This window comes from Crocodylus siamensis, chromosome 3 (genome assembly GCF_052110815.1).
Source record: "Crocodylus siamensis isolate JL-2025a chromosome 3, ASM5211081v1, whole genome shotgun sequence".
Taxonomy (NCBI): domain Eukaryota; kingdom Metazoa; phylum Chordata; order Crocodylia; family Crocodylidae; genus Crocodylus; species Crocodylus siamensis.
The window spans coordinates 135446589-135467106 of record NC_143397.1 but is presented as its reverse complement, the minus strand read 5'-3'; the positions used below and the strand labels follow the sequence as shown (position 1 = coordinate 135467106).

Below are 20518 nucleotides of genomic sequence, written 5' to 3'. Positions count from 1 at the left end.
GCAGTGAGGCAATGATGAAGAAAGACTGCAAAATAGCTGAAGTTTTACTGTCTGTCCCATCTTACCATGTAAGGGAAATTTAACTGCAGTTTTATAGTTATACTTCTCAGTGTTTAACTGTATGTAAAGGCTACAGCTTCACTTATTCCAACAGCTTGACCAAGCAAATAAAACTCAACGAAGACTACATGGAAGAATATAACTTGGACTTCGTAAATATTTCTATTGGTCCTGGAGTCCAGTATTTTTAGAAAATGGGTAACTGAAGTAATGGACACATGACAGGTTGAATAAGACTGGAAAACTCGCATAGTGAAGGCCTCATTTTGGGACAGCATTTAAACATGTAGTTATGCTGTATAGGACAGCTTTTTTGGAACATAAGCTTAGGTGCCTACACATGGGCGTGGTAGTTTAAATGTTAGAGCCCTGTTTCTAAGTTTTGGTCCCTAGCATGGCTTGTTCAAAGTGATTTCTTCATCCAAGTTTTGTGTCCTTCCCTGCACCATCAAACACCTTACTGTTAAGATAGAAAGCCCACATGCTCATGTAATTATGGTGTAAAATAAGAGATTCCAAACAAAAAAATATGTTGCCATTGATATTGTAATCAGCAAGTCCCTCAATGACTACTGTTGCTCAAAAAAAGTGAGCATATTTTAAAAATTTTAGTGTTGTATACTTGCAAAATCAAGGATCACAGATAATCTGACTTCTGAAAGTATTCAGCCAAATAGCTAATTAATCTTTACACGCTTTTTTAAATAATTTCTGTGCATGTAATCCTTTATAAGAAGGCTGAATGTAACAAAGTTTTGTATTTCAATAAATGTCTTTCAGAAAAATGTAAACCAATTTTGATTTAACATTAACGTCCATCTATAGTAAAGTCTATGCAGAAAAAGTATGTCTGCTTTGTCTCATCTGAAGAAAACCATTTTGGCCCAAAGCCTTATCTGCTTCAGAGGTTTGACGTACAGTTTTGTGGATAGATAGTATGTTTTATTTTTTTTTAATTAGGTGCAAATGGCCTACAGTTAAGGATTTTGAAACTCTTAATGTACTACATTGTAGCAAGAAGTATTCTAATTGTAGTTGAATATCTTCTTTTGATAGATTTTTCTATTAATACTACTCATTCTATTTACTCCTCAGAATTCCTATGTAGGTGCTCTGGCCAGGTCAGCACCTCATCTTGATGGAGTGAATGTCTTTTCCAGCTGAAACCAAAGCAAGGACACTTGAATGAATGCTGCAGTAGTATATGGAAGGGTTAACCACTGTCAATTAACAGTGGTTTACAAACTAGATCAGTGCAGTTTCACAAGTGGCACTGCAAAGAAAAAAAATACTACATTTCTTGGTGTAAAGTCTTACACTCAAAATGCTTCATTTGAAGCTCACTCAGGAGAAAGTTATATATGAAAAGCTATAGGTGGAGACATGCTTTTAGAACCAACCTTGACATTTTTGATTCTAATGGAATTTGGTCACTTGACGCTAAAGAAAATTTCCAATTCCTTTTAGCAGTCAAGGTAAGGAACCTTGAGAGGACTCTGAGCCAACATTTAAAAAAGATAAACAAGATGCTATGAGTAATCTGATACTAATTGCAGCCAAGAAAATGCCTGCCCTTCCTCTCTATCTACAGAGGCTATTAGGTTGTCAAATGTGATACACATTGTGCAACTGAAAAGAATAATTTTAAACCTTTATGAAATATTTAGTTTAATACTAATTCTGACTAAAAGTAGTATTCTACACAATCAGTAACAAATCTTACACTGAGCAGTTTTTCAATCAATTCATGCATAATTAATTAAGAAATCTGTAGTAGGATTAATTCCTGACCAGTCTATTTAGTATTTTGATGAATAAAGTAAAAGACTATTTAAAAGGCTGATAAAGCAATGACAGTTTCATGACTGACTAAACACCCTCAATCTCCTACTCTATGTGGAAAAAAAATTTAACAATTTTTAAAAACGTGATTGGAAATACCTCTTTATTACCTCAGTATTATTCCCTCTAGAGAGAGTGTACTTGAATATATCCACTTGCCAGAAAATACAGGCAGAACCCCAGCATTTCATAAGAAATGGGAAATACCTTGCAGTAAGACTGAGCTCCTTAGGTCTCTCATTTTAACTTATTGGAAAGCAAGGGAGAGGCTTGATCAATGACAAGTGCAGAAGTTTCTTATTACAGAGAGAAAGTTCTAATGTAGCAGACAAAGGCATTACAAAATGTGACAGCTAGAAAGCTGTGGGAAGTGCTTCCATTTAAACACTAAATAACCACTGAAATAGTTTTCCAATAGAAATTATAGCTTCTCCAATGTTTAATGTCCTTAAAAATTGGATATAGGCTATTACAGTGAGTAATTAGACTACTAAGTTAAATTCAGAGGCAGCTTTTTACATGAGATGCTTATCTAAAATATAAAAAGACATTATCCAAAAAAGTCTCATCCTCTAGGACAGCAGTTGGTGATGGATTTCCAGTAGCGGGCAGGCTGACTCTCCAAGCCAGCTGCTTCTCTCCACAGCCTAGCCTGTAGTATATCACAGGCAAGGGTGCCTTGGGCTGGATCTAGCGACTCTCTAGCCCTTAAGTGGTCCCCCTGATCCAGGAAGGTGATATTTCTATCAAATCCACTAGCCCTGTTTAGTATATACATGAAATCCAAAATTAAATGCATTATCTCTAGAAGATCTAATAGGATAGCAGGGATGTCAAACATCTGGCCCCACAGGGCTTCTTGAAGTCTAGAAAACCCACTGACCGATATAGTCTATGGGGCTCTTCAAGTTAACAAAGAATTTGCTTATGCCCATGCTTGTTTTTCACCTGTGCAAGCCCCCCCCCCCATTAGAGGGTCCACACCCAAGGTGGCTGCCTTAACCCCACTTCTACATTTCCCATTTGCAATCCCTGTTGGGCTTGCAAATCCACAGTGGCAGAGCAAGCAGCAACTGAATTACATACAGGCAATACAACAAATGAAACAAAATTTACCTCTAGGCAGGCAGTATAGCACATAGTAGCTTTGTCAGTTCATTTATTAAAATAAAAGGGAAGAAATGTAGATTTAACTTTTGTTCAGAAAACAAGCAACACCCAAATGGACACTTTCCAGTTTATTCTGACATCATACCATACCAGTCACACAGGAGAGCTGAAGTATAACAGATCATGCTCTGCATTCAAACATTTTGGTAATATTTTATACAAGCTTATTAAAAAACAACAACAAAAAAAAGCCAAACCCCAACTTTCCCTAGTTGTTCATCTACAGGGACTAAATTGTACATACAGATAAAAAACTGACATGCCTAAAATTAAATTTGACACAGCTGTGAAAGGAAAAGATCTTTGGGAACAGTAATTAAGAGTGAAGCCTCAGAACCAGCCTGACTTTTTTTTTTTTTTTTTTTTTTTGAAGATTGAATGAATATAAATTAAAATGCTTACTTTCTCCACTTAGGTGCAGCACAATATAATTTAAATGCCTTGACATCAAAGTAATAATATACCATATGTTTGTGCATTTATTACCCATCACTTGTCTTAATGCTATAAAAAGTGCTTGCTAACTAACTAAGGCCCAAGTTAACAAAGAATTTGCTTATGCCCATGCTTGTTTTTCAGCAAAGTATCACTATGTATGCTAAAATGTTTAAATCCTAGTGTAAGACACATGCTGAAAACTAAATGTTGAATTGGAATGCACTACTGAAATGAGATTTTAAAGCAGCAGTTCCCAACCTTGAGGCAACAACAGTAACAAATGGGGTTGAAAAGACGATCACAGATTGTGATCAGCCCCTCAAGGGACTGGGAGGAACGGAAGGAGGATGATCATCAGGCAGGGAGCATCATGTACATGTGCCCAGGATTTGGTCCTGGCCCTGTAGCCCTGACAACTGGGGGCTCCCTCTGGCAGGGCTGCGGGGAGCAGGGGGCTGCAGGTTGCAAATGAGGAGCACATGGGGTGCGGGAGGTTGTGGGTGGGAGGTGAGGGGCACTGGGGGGTGGGGGACGGACCATACTAAGGCAAAAGGTTGGAAAGTGCTGCTTTAGAGCTTGACCTTTCAGTTAATACTGCCATTTATAAAGCAGACTGAAGCTTGGATAAGGCCTGATGAAGCAAGCTGTGAATAGAATTAACGTTACAGGTTTCTAATAAAGATTCTCTTATTTAGCTAAATTTCTAAGATGCATTCCAGTAACATTTTTTCTCTTGTACAGAAAATTTCGAGGGAAGAAGAAAGCTTCACTATTGCCCACATATAAAGTTTTCATCTCCCATTGAAATCTTTCCAGTTACATTATTAATTGGTCTACAAAGTGTGGAATATCAAAGTAACAACGATTACCAAAAGCAAAATCTGAACTTCAATTACCGTTTCTTCTATCAGCAGAGAATTTCACACCTTGTTTCTTGTAACCCTTAAATTACAATTTATTACTTGGAATATATTAGAAATGTAAATATTAGCATTTGTGTAGAGCAGAAAGAAATATGAACAATTACACTTTTTCAATCATCATCTTACTCTGTTTTAAAAGCAAAAACAAATATTTATCTGAAAAACAGGTCTCATTACATAAACATCTTCAACCTTGTAAATTAAAGATTAAATAAAGACATTTAAACATAATATCTACTCTAGAAAATGAATAAGTTTTTTAAAGAAGAGTAAAATTTGCTTTTCTTCAGCAGGTTTCTTTTTTGAAGGTAAAACTTTTTGGAGATAAGCAATACAACTAAAAGCCTCAGTCTCTGTTGCACAAAGAGCATCCTTTAAAAAATAAAAGAGTCTGTGCTTGAGACCAAGGAAAACTGTGTGCTTGTTACCTTTCTAGAATCATATGCAGCCAAAGTAATAAAGTTGCAGGGAGAGAGCGGGGCAGGGCAGGGGAGCGTAAATTTTAAAATGATTTTCCATATAAACTTTGTTCTAGGGGATGCTATTAGTCACCTGCCCATTTCTCTAGTTTCTATCAAAGATATTTTTCTTTCAGAGTTAGTCCCTCAAGTCTTTCTTTAATAATACTTTCAATAATAATAAAAAAAAACTTCAAAGTGCAAACCACCTTCTTTGAGCCCTTCATAAAAAAGCATGAATTTTACCTCATTCATCTTTCCCTATTTTTAAATACAAAAGCTGAATGAGCCACTAAGAAATTTGAACTTATAGTCCCATTTTCATTCCTTGCTATGCTTTCATAATTACACATATAAATGACTTATCTACACATCTCAAATGAATTTGGAGATTCACTGTTCAAACAACAACAGAATTATAAAACTTTTTCCCCCTACTCTACTTCCACTGAGCAAATCTCAACCCTATTGTAAAGAGGATTCTTTTAAAGGTATTTTTCCTCTGAATATGTAGGAGGGAAAAAATTTAGACATTTTTACAGTAATGTAAAAAGTTTCATATTTTTATTTCTTCTAAAAAATTATCTTAGCTCCAATAACCCTCCTGTAATTGCACTGTATACTGTTCCAGCAGTTAAAAGGAACAAACTTCAGATTCTAAAACCTGACTGGTAGAAAGTAAGGTCACTGAAAAAATAGCAAAAGAGGGGTTTTGTTTGTTGCAGGTGGGGAGATATTTCAGTTTGTTCTTTCTTATACTCATAACCATTGTCATTCCACAATTTGGCCAGTTTATTCAAGTGCTTGGGAATGAGTATGAATACCTGAGAAGAAAATGAATTGAAGGGTCCTATCATCCCCACCTGTAAGTCTACAAGCATGTTTTAATACTGTATAGTGACTAAAAGCCCTCTTGTCCTGACCTGAAGTTTTGTTCTACAACAGTAAGAGTTGAACCATGAAAAAAACAGTTCACTTAGAAGGTTGTTAGTAAATCTCTGAGGGCCAAAGAGGCCAGAGACTTGAATGCTAGTGCAGACTAATAAGTTATAACAAATGTTTTAGTTAAGAAAACAAGTACTTGCATCCTCAGGGTTTAAAAGGGAGAAAAGAAAGAGGAAGAAAGATGAATTTATTTTCAGGTACCATACACTGTTTAAGTACCACTTAGCAAAGTAGCAAATAGGAAAATTGAAGATAGTCTTACCCACAGAAAATGATAAAAAAATATCTATACAAACAAAATGCCACTATTCAAAATGCTGCTATTTTGCTTGCTTCTCGAACGCCGCTCAAATAGGCTCCTGTAACGGTCTGGGGAAAGTGCCTGTTTGTGGCCTATAATGAAATAAAAACCGTAATTTCTGAAAGCCCTTTAGGACAAGAAGCATACAATTCTGATCTGAAAGAAAATTATATGTAGTGCACAAAAAAGTGACATATGCTTTTATAGAGTTTTTACTAAGAGATGCTAGTACTCACATTATTGAGTAGCTGGTTAAAGAGAGTAAATGAAGAAAGGCTTGCCTTTTTTTCTTACAAAAGCAAATTAATGAATTTAGGGAAGATGACAAAAAAGTGAAGTTGTCAAAGTTCCTTTAAAGCAGGGGTGGGCAAAATGGCCATCAGGCCATTCTATGCAGCCCGCAGAGCCCCTAAAAAATTTAGAAAATAAATATTTATCTGCCCCTGGCTACCTGTCATGCGGCCCTCAATAGCTTGCCAAAACTCAGTAAATGGCCCTCCGCCCAAAATAACTACCCGCCCCTGCTTTAAAGCTTTGAAGTCTGACTCCTGACTATTCTTTTCAACATTACAAAAATAGGTTGGTTATGCCTAGATATATATGGATACATAGTGGTATCAATAGCATGAGTTTGCTTCAGTTTCATTACTCACCAGTGGAGAAGTGGTGAGTCAGTTCTGCAAGGAGATGGATATTTTATATGCATATGGATCTGTCCTGCTCTACAACATGTACATGCTTTATCTAGTTTATATAATCAGACCACATTGCTCAAATTGCAACTGGGCAAGACCAGTAAAGCATGCCCAAAATAAAATAGCAGGACTGAGAAGTTTCTTTTGAGAGAACTGCTATGCATCACTAATCTTTTATCACTGATAACGAATTATTTAATATGCGTCTATACAGACAGATTCAGGGCCTTGTCTTGCATAAAGCTCACTGTTCTTTATTTCTGTAGAGTGCAACAACATATACTGTGCATCCTTACTGGAAAAACATGCTGTGAAAGCATTAATCATTGATACAAGTTTTGCTTATTTTCTGTCTTGCTGCAGGTATAATTTTAGTGCAGCCTCTCAGACTACAGGTTCTAATCACATAGCTAGACAGATTAAAATACTTCTGCAACTGACATTCATATCTTAATTTCATAAAAACTGTAGAGTGTGGTCTCACTGCATTTACCCACTCGTCAGTTTGCCACAGTTGGCAGCACCTGCTGAAAACTAGCCCTATACTGAAATAGCCAGGACTATATAAACACCCTTTAAAGAGCATTTGGCCATCTTGTCTTGTTCTAACCAGCACTGTTAAGTTCTCTTTATGAGAAACTAATTGAACATTTTTTTAGTAACAGCAATAAAGATATTTACCTCACCAGCAAAGAAGATTTTTCCTTGTACATCTTCAGCTAGAATGTCATAAGCCTCCCCACTGCCACCTGTCTTTACAAAACTGTATGCCATCTGGGTCCAGGGGTCTTGGCTCCATCGTGTAACAAAGAATTTTACTGGATCAGGAACTTCCTGTATTATCAAGAAAATAAGTAATGCAGAAGAATCCATGTTCTCCAAGACCCTGCCAGCCAGATTTATTAAAATTTCTGCCATCTAAGCTAAGGGGCTAGAAACCCTACCTACTACTTATTTCAGCCACTCTGAGGATGTTAACTAAAGCATTACCAAACATTTGCAGTAGTGTATGGATAATCTAGAACAGACAGGTTACATATAAACTTGTAGACAAGAAAAAATGACATAACGGGGAAATTATTTCCTTCATTTATTTCAGTTTAGTCTCCAGAACTGAGTTCAAATAGTGTGTTTGATGGCCACGTGTTTGTCCGAGAGTTGACAATTAATTTAGCAGTTATGAAGGTGACTTGCAAAGGGAAAAAGGAAAGATTTGTACCTGTATCTTTATGATATATAAAGAAGAGTTTGGGGTTTTTTGAGGTATTGGGGAGGTAAAAAGGATACTAACATATTTTTTCTTCTATGTAATTTTCTTTGCAGGTTACTTTTCAAGTCTCTCACAAGTCCATTCCTTTCAGAAAACAGGATTTTCTTACCTGCTCCTTAAACAGCTCTCGAAGTACAGTCATGCATTGCTGTAATACTTGTTTATCATCTAAATTCTTAATTGTCATCACAGCATCTCCAGTAACCACTGACATTAGAACACTGTATTTTCCCTAAAATAAAGGGATTATTACTTGAAATTAATTTCAAAATGATAAAGAGTATGAGAAAAAACAATTCCAACAGTTATTCGGGGAAAAAGACTTTTTTTTGGATGTAAGCAGTTATGGTCTCCAAGGAAATTTATTTTCTGTAATTTTTGCACTCCAGTATGAAAGAACTGAAAGCAAGTAATAAGACAATACTGAGCACATGTTAATTCTGAAGTTATAAAAGAGCTAAGTGACACCATATATTTGTCAGCTTACCCACACTCAGATGGTGGTAAGGTGCTTACATTCACATTCTCTGTCAGACACCAGTCTCCCAGTTCAGTGATAAAGCACCACCATTAAAGGGCAACAAAAAAGTCCTAATTAAGGACTCTAGTCATTCTAGACCTAGTCCAAAGTCTACTAAAAGTTTTGTATAGACGTTAGTGGACTTTGGACCAGACCACATGCTTTGCTCTACAGCAGTGGTCTCCAAGCTTTTTTGATCGCACACCCCTATCAGTAAAAAGTCTTTGACCACCCCCCCCCAATATATGTATATTTATATTCGCGTGCCCCTATCAGTAAAAAAATGTTGAGCACGGACCCCCAATATATGTATATTTATATAAATACAAATAGAAGTTCTAATATTTTCTTCCCGCACCCCACTTTGGAGACCACTGCTCTACAGTGAGGCTTGCTTGCCTCTGCTACTTCAAAATTCAGCTACTATATTTACCTGAACTCCAGACAACTTCGAATATAAGACGATTCCCCAATAATTAGATTCTATTTGTGGAAAATTAAAAATGTATTAGAATTTTCCACGTCTAGAATCTAATTATTGGATGACAGTCTTAAGTTTGTCCCCCCTGCCCAACACTGTGGTTGGGAAAGCAACCATGGGACAGCGTCCTCATCCCCTGCACTATGTGTCCCTCCTGTGGCAGGGGGGAAGGCTGCACCATTTCCCTGCACTGCCCCCAAGCTACATGCTGCAGGTCTCGACAATCCCCCCCCCGCAACGATGTGACCTCTCCCATACACCTGCCACCCCAACTTGTGATCTCCCCTATAGTCCTCTTGCATTCTCCCCCACACTGCTGAGCTGCTGCCTGCACCAGGCTGGTACCTAAATCTAAGATGAGGCTCCCCGCTCTTCTCCCCCATGACTGACTGGGGAGAAAAACCTGGTCAACACCTTGTCTTGGATTCAAGTAAGTCTGGTAATACTCAGAAGTTCCAAAAAGAAAGGAGCAGTAGCAATAGAGACTACCATAGCTCCCTCATACTGCTCTCCTTCTCTTCTTTCTGAGGCATTTAATCTACGTCCACTCCTAAACCAGATAACAATCCCCAAACATCCGGTACTTCATTTATACTCGAAAGGCATAGCTAGCAGGTTAAATTTTGCTGCAGGAGAAACACAGGCTGGCTCCTCTCAGATCACCCAGAAAGAGGTAGATAAAATAAACAACTGGAAAAAGCAACACTGAAAAAAAGAATATCAATTTACAGTTGTATTTTTTTCCCTGCAGAAAATTTCTGGTCCTACTTTTTAAGAGCCAAGAAGCAGAAAGAAAACTTCCATTCTCCAGAATTGTAATTTTTGGACTTCGATTTCAAACTTTAAAAGGCTATATTGACATTTATAACACATAGTACCTGTGGATCCATGTCATAAAAGACACTAAATAGTCCACGTTGGCTGGAATTAGGTGGAACGTGTCCAAAAAAATCAGCTCCTTGAATTTTGCTGTCCCAAAATCTGTAAGGAAACTGTAAAGCAATCTAACAAGAGATAAAGAGAAACCAAGTCAGAGAAATTCATATTACAAAATCCACAGCTTGCCAACTTGTCTTTATTTTAAATAAACACACATTCTTTCAGTTCACTTTCCCTCATCTTCCATCAGTGTCAGGTACCCAAACTATAGTAGAAGGGTCTTAGGATAAAGTACTTGAATCTTTCTGTTCAAAAGAAAAAATGGAATAAAACTTATTTCCCAAACCACAAAAAAACAAACAGAGTAAAGGTAACAGTCAATTTTTATAACCACAGAAAAACTCAAATTTTGTTTTAAAACAAGCATAAATGCTTGAAAGCTGGAAGTGATTGTGTGTAAAAATAATTTATTTACAAGACCAGGTCCAAAAAGAAAGGACATGAAAATAAAAATAGGATTCAAAACACCATTTTGCTCTTCTGTTTAAAAGGCACAGTTGTGCAGGGTAAAAAAAGCTCATGAAAGCAAATTTTAAAATGTTCTTTCCTCTATTTTCATAATAGTAATAGGGTCTTGCCTCAGCATGATGCTTTCCCCATATTTCTAACTTCTTTGCAAGGTACAAAATCCAAAGCCCAAGCATACTACAGGTTTAAGCTACTGCATACAAATCAAACCCAGGAAAATAACAGCAAACACAGGAAACATTATAACCGTAAAAGTCCCAAAGCTCAATGTTGATTTTCACACAACTCCAAAGTAATCTTAATTACGTACCTTCTCAATGACTCCTGCTCCTAAACCGTTAATGGCTTTAATTTTTTTCTCTGGTAGTGGAGGATTAAACTGAATAGTGTTTTTTTGAAGAAGCACTAGTGGTACAGTAACTAAAACCTGTGGGATAATAAAGAACCATGATCACAAAATAGTAAAAGCCAAACACAATAATTTAGACTAACAACATCTAGGTTAATACCTAGTATTATTGTTTCAGAGAGAATAGTACTGACAGGACAACTGAGGATGGGAACAGATGAACAGCTGCACTGCCGGCATTGTCCTGGTATGCAGCTGCTACCCAGAGCGCTTGGGGGTTGGGGAATGAAACTAGGCCTCCGGTCTTAGAGTTTCAGGGTCTCTTGGTTCCTGTAGAGGCAAAGAGCCTCCAGTCTCCTGTCCCAGTTCTGGCAGGAGTGTTTCAGGAGAGCAGAGCATACAGAACCTAGTGATCCATACCTTTACAGCTGCCACCTCAAAGCAAGCAGTTTGGTTTTCCCTTTGGTTTTCTAATATTGCTTTTATGAGTCCTTGGTTTGGCACCCTTAAAAATACTTTTCTAAAACTAAATAAACCTGCTATGCTTTTTGTATATTATAAAATACCATAATTAAAACAGGTATCAAAAGAAATGACAAAAGAAACACCATTCCTGGACCTCTTTTCTTCTCCTTTTTTCAAAAAAAAAAAAAAAGTCTCTGTTGGTTTCACTTACTTGCAAAATTCAGGTGATTAAAAAAAATCATGAATTCAAATTAACTGATTCTGATCGTGTACATCAGTGGTACCCAACTTTTCAGCCCTGTAGGCCAGACCACAGGCTGGATCCCTCAAAGGCTGGTGCATGGAATTGGGTCCTACCCTACCTGGATTTGGCTGGGTCTGATCTAGCAGACATGGCCATGCTATCCAGCTCACCAAATTCCCCATGGGTCCAGAAATTTGGCAGCAGGGGAGCAGCAATTTATGCTGCCACCATTCCCCTGCCACCAAATTTCAAACGTGTTAGGAAGTCCAGCAGGCCAGATGACACAGCTCCACAAGCCAAATCAGGTCTGTGGGCTGGGGGTTGAGCACCCATAGCATTAATCAATTAGCATTCAAAACTTAAACCTATTCAGTGAGAAACAAATCACAGTATCAACCAAATAAGGCTCAATGAATAATTAGGATTTCCAAATCTCCTTCAGTTTGTTTTGGTTAGATTCTTAAAAACACAAAACCAATGACCTAAGTCCATGCAAACTCCTGGCATTGGCTACCTTTTGCGCTGCCCACATAGTTCCATCTGTTGTTGTAACCTGGACTTCTTCTCCAGAATAGTCAATGTTGCATACCTGTTTAACAATAAAAGTGAAAAAACAATATATCAAACCTAATGGAACAATACAATATACATTCACATAAGTATATGGTGCACAGTCTACGAATTTGAAGTAGAAAGGCACCATTTACAAGAAACAATGAATAATGAGAGAGCATATTTTATGATGTAAAGACCAGTCACTATACAACCTGAAACAAAAGATCACAGTTCAAATAAACCAACTCCTCATAATCTAAACAGAATGGTATTGGTATAATAATTATTAAAAATTATCCCTGAACTCCCAGAAATGGTATACACATGGTGCATCTACACATGTAATTAATATGATTTGAGCTGGAGGAAACTGCTCCTGGGCACAGCACTTACACATGTGCCAAGGACAGCAGCAATTTGAAACAGGGTGGAGCAAGCCCCTACCCAGCTGGCCTGTCTGGGCACAATTTATACCCGCGGTCAGCATCCACATATGTGTTTCAGGGCAGTAAATTACTCTGCCATAAGATAGTACTGTCCCAGACAGTATATTTCTTATAGCAGAGTTAATTAATTTACTACCCACTAATAATGGCACATGTGTAGACAGTGACACTTTATTGCAGAGTTAGTCTACTCTGCAGTAAAGTGCATGTGTAGACCTACAGAGACTTCATGACTAAAGAGAAGAGCTTGCCCAATACAAATAAAAAAAAAATCATTATTTTAGCTCCAAGCTAACTATAGGAACTGATTTTTTCATTATTATGCAGATCTGAATTCTGTATGTGCTAAGCAGTATGATTAGGTTGGTCATAAACTTTGGACTATACCCTTACAATACTGAGATACAGCCTCATTTTCAGAATCCTAGGTTTGTTGTGCAGATTCATTTGCTAACATCTGAGATGACAAGAATATTTATTAAATCTAAATAAGGCTGAAGCATTAAGAAACTATTTAAAAAGCCCCAAAGCCTCCCCTTTCCTCTCTCACATTGTTAAACAAGTTAAATTAATTTCAAACTCAGATTTTTCCATTCAAAAGGAACACGGAGAGATGATTCAAAACAAGTCAGACCTGACACTGCATTGATGTTTTACAACTCACCGGAAAATTAAGCCGAATGTCCACACCTTCAGCCAGTTTATCTAACACAGTAGAGTATCCCACCGTTAAAAGAGTGTGATCTCCAGCAAACTGGGCAAAAAATTCATTGTGGTCCCATGAGCGTGCAGATACCTGTGGACAGAACATGCTCAGCTGTCTCTTCAAATACAAAGACACAGCACATTTACAAGTCTTGCAATTTAGAAGGAGCTACTTTGGTTCTCAGAGCAACTTAGTACATGATAACATGAACAAAAACAAACAAATTCTTTAATTTTACTGAGGCAAAAATATTGAAAAAGTTCTAATTAGAAAAAAATGGCAAATATGGGGTTAAAAGTTCCCAGGAGAGCCTACTCAGAACACTGTTTAGCACAAAGCAAGAAGAGAACTGAGAGAAATGTATGTAGTTACATGCAGGATACTTATTCATAGAATCATAGAAAATTAGGGTTGGAAGGGACATCAGGAGGTTCATCTGGTCCAACCCCCTGCTCAAAGCAGGACCATCCCAACTAGTCATCCCAACTAAGGCTTTATCTATCCAGGTCTTAAAATCTCCAAGGATGGAGAGTATACAACCTCCCTGAGTAACTTGTTCCTGTGTTTTACTACCCCCCTAAGCCAGGGACAGACATTTAAAAAGCATGAGCCTGAATCGATTCAATCTTCGCAGGTTAGTCTAATCTGGCTAAGTTAAACCAGTCTGTAACCAGGCAGACATCCCAGAAATGCGGACACATGCCTGCAGTGACTCAGACTAGAAGCCGGGGGGTGCTACAGCAGACCTCCCTTCCCTTCCACAGAGCTAAACTGAGGGGGGCATGGCCAGGCCCTACTCAGTGTTTATCACCCCATTAAGAAAACAGCAGAGGGACATTACCAGCTACCTGCTGGTTCTGCCTTTGTCCTGTGTGCCACAGCTCAATGCTGAGAGGTGTCTGTGAGAGATGGGGAAATGCCTGCTTAGCAGAGAGTGTGGGAGGGGGAGAGCAGAAGCCAGGCAGACACTTGCAGAGACTGCCAGAGCTCCAGCCAGGGAGCAGAGAGGCGGAGCCAGCCCTGCAGTGGAGCAGAAAGCCCTGCCCAGCCTAGAGAACATGCTGGGGGTGTCTGATTTAATTTAAACCAGCAAGGGGTCTGGGACAGACATTGCATAAACTCAGTTTGAGTCAAATCAGTTAAGTCTAATATTGCATTCAACCAGGTTTATCTCAAACCAGTTTCAGCCATTTTCAAACTGGTTTATGTGCACTGAACATCTGTTCTGTTACAGGTTTAAACCAGTTTCTGATCACTTAAACCAGTTTGTGTGTAATGTCTGTCACTAGCTCCAGTAAGAAAGTTTTTCCTAATATCTTATCTAAACTTCCCTTGCTGCAACTTCAGACCATTGATCCTTGTTCTGTTACCTGCCACCATATAGTCTATTACTTCTTTTGTCAAAACTGAAAATAAGACTATATTCATATCTAACAAAGATATTTGATGTTAGTTACACTGTTAGACAGCCAAATGGAAATAAGGGTGTTTAAGCATTACCACCCAGCTAAAAGACTACAGAGACATTCATTCCCCAACTTACTGAGGAATGTTCTGGTGTTCATACATGCTAAAGGTGTTTAAAATGTAGCCCTTCCACTGGTTTAGCATACAGCAAGAAAAAAAACCTGGCTAGGGTAGGTAAAATGGTGCATGTAAATATATACGCAACACTGCCAGCACAACAGAATCAAAACTGGTATGCAGAGCTCAAGTATGCAGTAAATATCTGGGTATACAGAGCACAAATGTCTTGAGTCAAATCTTGTTAGGAACAGAGGAGTTTGCAATAAAAACGCCTAGCAAAACTTATTTAAGGAATCAGTTTCATGAATTTGATTGTAGCAACCATTGATTTCAAAAGGCTCAAAATGAAAATACTCCAGTGGCACATTCACAAAGCTTACCAGAGAGAGGTTGCTGCCACAGGCATATTCCAGGTTACTGAGATGGAACTGTAGTACCTTTTCCTCCAGCTCACTGAACTGGATACCAGACTCCTGAATAAAGGCTTTGTAGATCTCCTGTATCTTCTCTGTATAGAAAAACATTGAAAATAAAATAGTAAAACTAAACTATTAGAGATCGGTACTCTCACAATCTCAGAATTTCTACATTTGTTATTAATACTCATCCATATGTATTTCCTCTGTAATGGAAAATCTAAACATCTTTCATATGTAATTAGATGAAACCCTAACTTTGGCTGGGATTAATTTTTCCCCTCACTGCAGATAAGGCTTTGAATATTTCCCATTGAAACATCTTCCTCAAAAAGACATCAGATAGCAGTGTCTAGGCTCAGGCAAAACATTCATGAAAATGGAAGCCAAAAAAACCCCAACACTTCAAATAGACGGAAGAAAAATTTACTGTTTAGCTGCTATGTGTAGTGAATACTGTCATGGTGGAATTTTCAGGCATGTTCAATTCATCCAAAAGTTGGGGGGGGTTTTAACCCAAAACTCATGAATAATACTCTGAATGTCACCTTGTATAGAATCCTGCCTAATTTTAACAGAAAAGATCTGAAAGAATTTGGATTTGACCCAAGCTCACTGAAGCCAGAAGGTTTCTCTCCAGTGATTTCAGAGGGCTTTGGATCAAACTCTTTCAATGTATACTCATTAAAAAAAATGGAAAGTTACAGCTGACCCAATATCCTCTCTCTAGTCATGCCTGTTTTGGCAATTTAAGAGACAAAATAGTGGTGATTACTGTATATTTTGTTCAGTGAACTGATAAAAATGAAATCATGAAAACCAAGATCCTACACAGGAAAAAAGATGCACTTCAAATGAGATGTGACATAACTGCCAACTCCCAATATTGGAGGTATGGGGGGGAAGTATATTATACTGCCTTCTGTAAATTCAAAGGCAAATCACTCATCAGCTTCACTGGAGCCAAGATTTCACCCTAAACATTTAAAATTTACCATATATGTAAACACTAGCAGATCCAGAAGGGGCAGGAGGGTATGGCCACACACCCTTTTGTCTGTGTGGCACATATGCAGTGAGCTTTCTGTGCTCACCAGCTTGTTGGCATGGCTCCAGAACCCAGACCATGAACACTGCTGGAACTTGCTCTTCCATCCATCCCCTTTCCCACCACTGAATTCAGTGACCAGGAAAAAATGGGGAAAGGGGGAACAAGCAGCAGTGGCTACCACCCCCTAGGTTCTGGAGACACACTGACAACCTGGTAAGCTAAGAGCCACACAGCTTAAAGTGGGGTGCAACCACCCCCAGCCCAATCTGCCCCTGCATGCAAACATTTAAGAATGCTCAGAATACATATAAAGTAAAAACCAACCTCCACCTTCTGATGGATATAAATATATGTCTCAAATCTCTGGTGCAAAACTACAACTCCTACTTACCACCAAGAGGGACATCTTGATGCTGGCTCTTATCTTTTCTCCACTCAGAGACAACATCCAAAATGGCATTGAAATGGAAGTCCATGCGCTTATCTATAGTGGGATCAGTTATTCGTCCACCTTCCTGGATCAAATCACATCTCTCCCCAAGTCTGTGCATTTTAATGCCAAGCTTCAAAAGAAGTTTAAAAATAATAATAAAACATCTATGGGAACAACCTCATTGTCTAACTTGGTAAAAAACATTTAAAAATAAGGGGAATTTTTTAAAAGTAAGATTATGTTACTAAAATTTTTTTCACATTTTAAGTAACTGGTCAGATTAATCCTGATTCTCATGCTCTTAAAATGATATTAATTTGATTTTCAAAGAGTTAGAACATGGTAAAGCTTAGAATGGGACAAATTTGTTTTTCTAGTTGACCAGACTCAAGGCATATACCAGGGATTCCTCATATCCCTGTCTCCTCTCCCAGTATGCTATCCACCTATCCTTGTGCATTTCAGGGACTCGCTGCAATCTCACCCTCAATCCTTCCTCTAAGGACTGTGTCCTCCTCTGCTCACTCTATACTTCTAGATCTGCTAACTAGTCTAAATGAGTAGTCCATTTCTCCCTTCTGGTTTTCCAGGTTTTGCAAAAATTAATACAATACTGGCCACTGATGGCTTAGAACAGTCCTTGAAATTCTGGAACAGATATCTGAAGAAACAGAACAAATGCTATCTAATCCACAGTTGCCTACTTGGGAACATACCCCAGAATTTCCCCTTTCTCTCCATATATCTTAGACTCGTGGAGAACAGAGCTGGAAGGAACCCTGAGGTCATCAGTCCATCCCCTGCCCAAAGGCAGGTTCAATTCTACAAAACCACTTCTGACAGATCTATTTTTAACCTGCTCTAAAAATACGCAACAATGGAGATTCCAGTTTCCCTAGTTAATTTAAACTACTGCTTAAACATCCTTACACTTAAAAAGTTTTACCCCATGTCTAACCTGTATTTCCCTTGTTGCAACTTAAACCCATTACTTTGTGTGAGTCTCATGAAACTTGTGAGACTCTGAGATGCATGTCACTTCAGAATATAGTAGGCAACCATCGATCCTCTGGATCATGGTGTACGCACAAGAGATCTAGTTAGGTACCTGATGAATCTGCTTATACAGAGTCCTAAACCATCATACCAAGACCTTCAACATGTCTTGGCCTAGGCAAAAGTATGGAGAAGTGGTGGCTGCCCAAGACCTCCCACCCCTGCTTTAGACAATTGAGAGGGAATCCAAAGGCCAGACCGAGTCCAGACATTCAGTGCCTCAATGCCTGTAGCTGCCAGAGAGCAACAGATAAGAACTGCTAATGACCAATACCTCAGTGAAGGCATGTTTCTGTCAGGGTGATGTCCCTTAGCCTTTCTCCAACCAAGGAGTCTGATTCTGAAGCTATGTGCATGACCTAAGCTAGCAGGGAAGGGGCCAGACTGCTTAAACACTCTGAGATGCAACATATGAAAGCAGGGAGCTAGCTACGTTTACATGTAGAACCTGTAAAGGGTAAGAGACTAGAATACCCGAAAAGAGGCACCAATGCTGAATGCATGAGACTCATGAGGGACATGGGATACATGAGGGACCCAAGTGGGAGATCCCTATAAAAGCGCAAGCAAAGATGAGGCCTGTGGAACTGCCCTCACCAGCTAAGACCTGACCTGTAGCTCACCAGAGAAACTTCTGAATGCCTAGCTGCAGATTCTGTCTTCTGGACTACATAAAACTTATGGAAAGTTTCTGTTGTGTCTAAATTGTATGCTGTTGCTGTGTCTTATTTTGTGGTGTGTTAGCTTAGGCAAAGCTTTTCTGTTATCCTTTGTGGCATACTTGAAATTGCAAATTGCTGTGGTCAACTTTCTTCAGTTTCTTCAGACTATCCTTGTTCAAGCATTCATGAATCAGCACCACTACCTAAAACCTAATAAAGTCTGGTAACAGATTTTGATGTCCCTGGACAAGCCTACTGAATTCATTTGGATTGAGATATTTTATTGTGTATAGCACTTACAAAATTTGTTGAACACCGAACTTAAAAATTGGAAGCTGCTTGAAGTGACAGCTGTTCAGGATTGCAAAATCTGTTTTGGGGGCTAGGATGTTTATTCACTTAAACTTTTGCAGGGAGGGAGCTCAGATTAAAGTTGGAATTCAGGAGCTCCCCCCTTTTTAGATTAGCTTGATGCAGCAGCTTTAGGAGCTGTCAGAGCAAATGAAAGGGTCAGAAACCTGCCAATGCCAGAGAAGTAAGTGGTAGGCAAAAATCACTCCAGGTTTTTGAAATAAGGATGCATTCTGTAAACTCAACGCATCTGTGCATGTGTGTGACTAGTCCTCTTGGGTGGCTTCAAAAAGGAATTTATGTTCAAATAAAAAAGCTAAAAAGTGGGTAGCCATTCAAGGTTTATTGTCTACAGTAGCCTGAGGATTAATTCAGGAGAAAGAAAAGAATCAGCCTTTGGAGAATTAAAATTGTAGACCAGCTTGAGAGAAAGAATTAAAAAACCCAGATAGAGGTGTTGCAGGGAATGTTGTCAAAGGATACATGTTATCAAGGATGCACAGCCGAACAAGCCTGCAGATCACAGTGCTTGTAAGTGGAAGATCAAAGCGTTAGGACAAAAAGCTGAGCATTTCACAAGGAAGTGTAGCCACCATGAAGGTGGAAATAGAAGGGGCACTGTTGGTAGCTGAGGGGCTAAGAGGGCCAAAGCAGGAGCCCAGAGATGACAGTAATTGTGAAATAAGGCAGCATGTAAATGTGAATGATGATAACGATGGCTCTGATTTGTATCATTCTGATTATAATCATGAGGATGATAGATGGGGTTCAATATTTAAAAGACCTCCTCCACACACCCTATTAAGGGAAGAGATGAAAGGAAGGGTTAATTCAAATCCCTGCTTCAGCTTATCCACAGTCAGATAAGCCTTTTGTATTAGAGTTGTTCATTCCAGGGGATGGGAATGGTGTCAAGTCAAGATTGGTGTCAGGAACGTATAAAACCAAAGGCTTTCACAGTCCTTCCCCCAGATGTAAAGAGTAAGCCTGTGACATTAGTTAAAAAATGGGCAGACAGCAGTGCTGGAGTTTCATCAGTGCAGTTTCTTGGCGGCATGTGCATGTGCTTAGAAGGCACAGCACCGGAACTCCCGCTCCGGGATGTTATGGAGAGCGCTAAAGATGGAGCAGCAGATTCTAAAGGGTAACCAGGAGGGGGAGAAAAGGCAAAGCTGGTTGATTCCCTCAGGGTGTAAGTGTAGTGTAGAATCCTGCAGTATAAAAGTAAAAAGACATAACTGCTGAGTTGCTGAGAAAGGCTGGAAAAACATGAAGAAAAAAAAGGACTGGGGAATCACACAATGTTAATTGATGGGAGTAGCTCATTTTCAATTGTGAGCAACCCTTCTGCTGGAAACAAGCAAGGAGAAAAATATGAAGGGGTTTAATAAAAAATGAATCAGTAGTACCCTTCTCACAAATGAAGCGATATGAGAAGGAAAAGCTAGAAACTGAAAGACCACAGGCTTTTTTGCTGCAGAAGGATTTAACGGTAAACTATCCCAAGTTCCCATTACAGAGGTATTAAACATTTTACTAGGTTCTACTCATTGTTCAGGCAAGTTTGTAAGTGTTAAATGACCCCTGTGGAATGTTTAGGGTCACAGGCCCTAACAACATTGGGAGCTTTGATTGATTATACTAACACGTGTTTGTAAACTGAAATGTGCTGTTATTAACAAAGGTGAAGCAGCTATAGTAATTGGAGCTAAAAAGTCTTCTCTGTAAACCCCCTCTAACAGCCAAA

The 20518-nt window shown here is 38.7% G+C and overlaps 1 protein-coding gene across 3 annotated transcripts in view; it reads right to left on the bottom strand.

The window, feature by feature from the left end:
* Nucleotides 1–3125: 3125 nt before the first annotated feature.
* The window catches only part of KDM1B (lysine demethylase 1B), a 40492-nt gene continuing 23099 nt past the window's right edge, over nucleotides 3126–20518 (bottom strand). For 2 of the 3 annotated variants that reach the window (XM_090039272.1, XM_090039271.1), the window contains 9 exons: nucleotides 16661–16832; nucleotides 15183–15310; nucleotides 13234–13365; nucleotides 12083–12157; nucleotides 10821–10937; nucleotides 9982–10107; nucleotides 8212–8334; nucleotides 7514–7666; nucleotides 3126–6229 (listed from right to left, as the gene is read on the bottom strand). In XM_090039272.1, coding sequence (XP_089895398.1) covers nucleotides 6146–6229; nucleotides 7514–7666; nucleotides 8212–8334; nucleotides 9982–10107; nucleotides 10821–10937; nucleotides 12083–12157; nucleotides 13234–13365; nucleotides 15183–15310; nucleotides 16661–16832 — 1110 coding nt within the window. In that variant the 3' untranslated portion in view covers nucleotides 3126–6145. Of the gene's footprint in view, nucleotides 6230–6790; nucleotides 6815–7513; nucleotides 7667–8211; nucleotides 8335–9981; nucleotides 10108–10820; nucleotides 10938–12082; nucleotides 12158–13233; nucleotides 13366–15182; nucleotides 15311–16660; nucleotides 16833–20518 lie in introns of all 3 variants that reach the window. The other variant, XM_090039273.1, reaches the window with a different exon arrangement.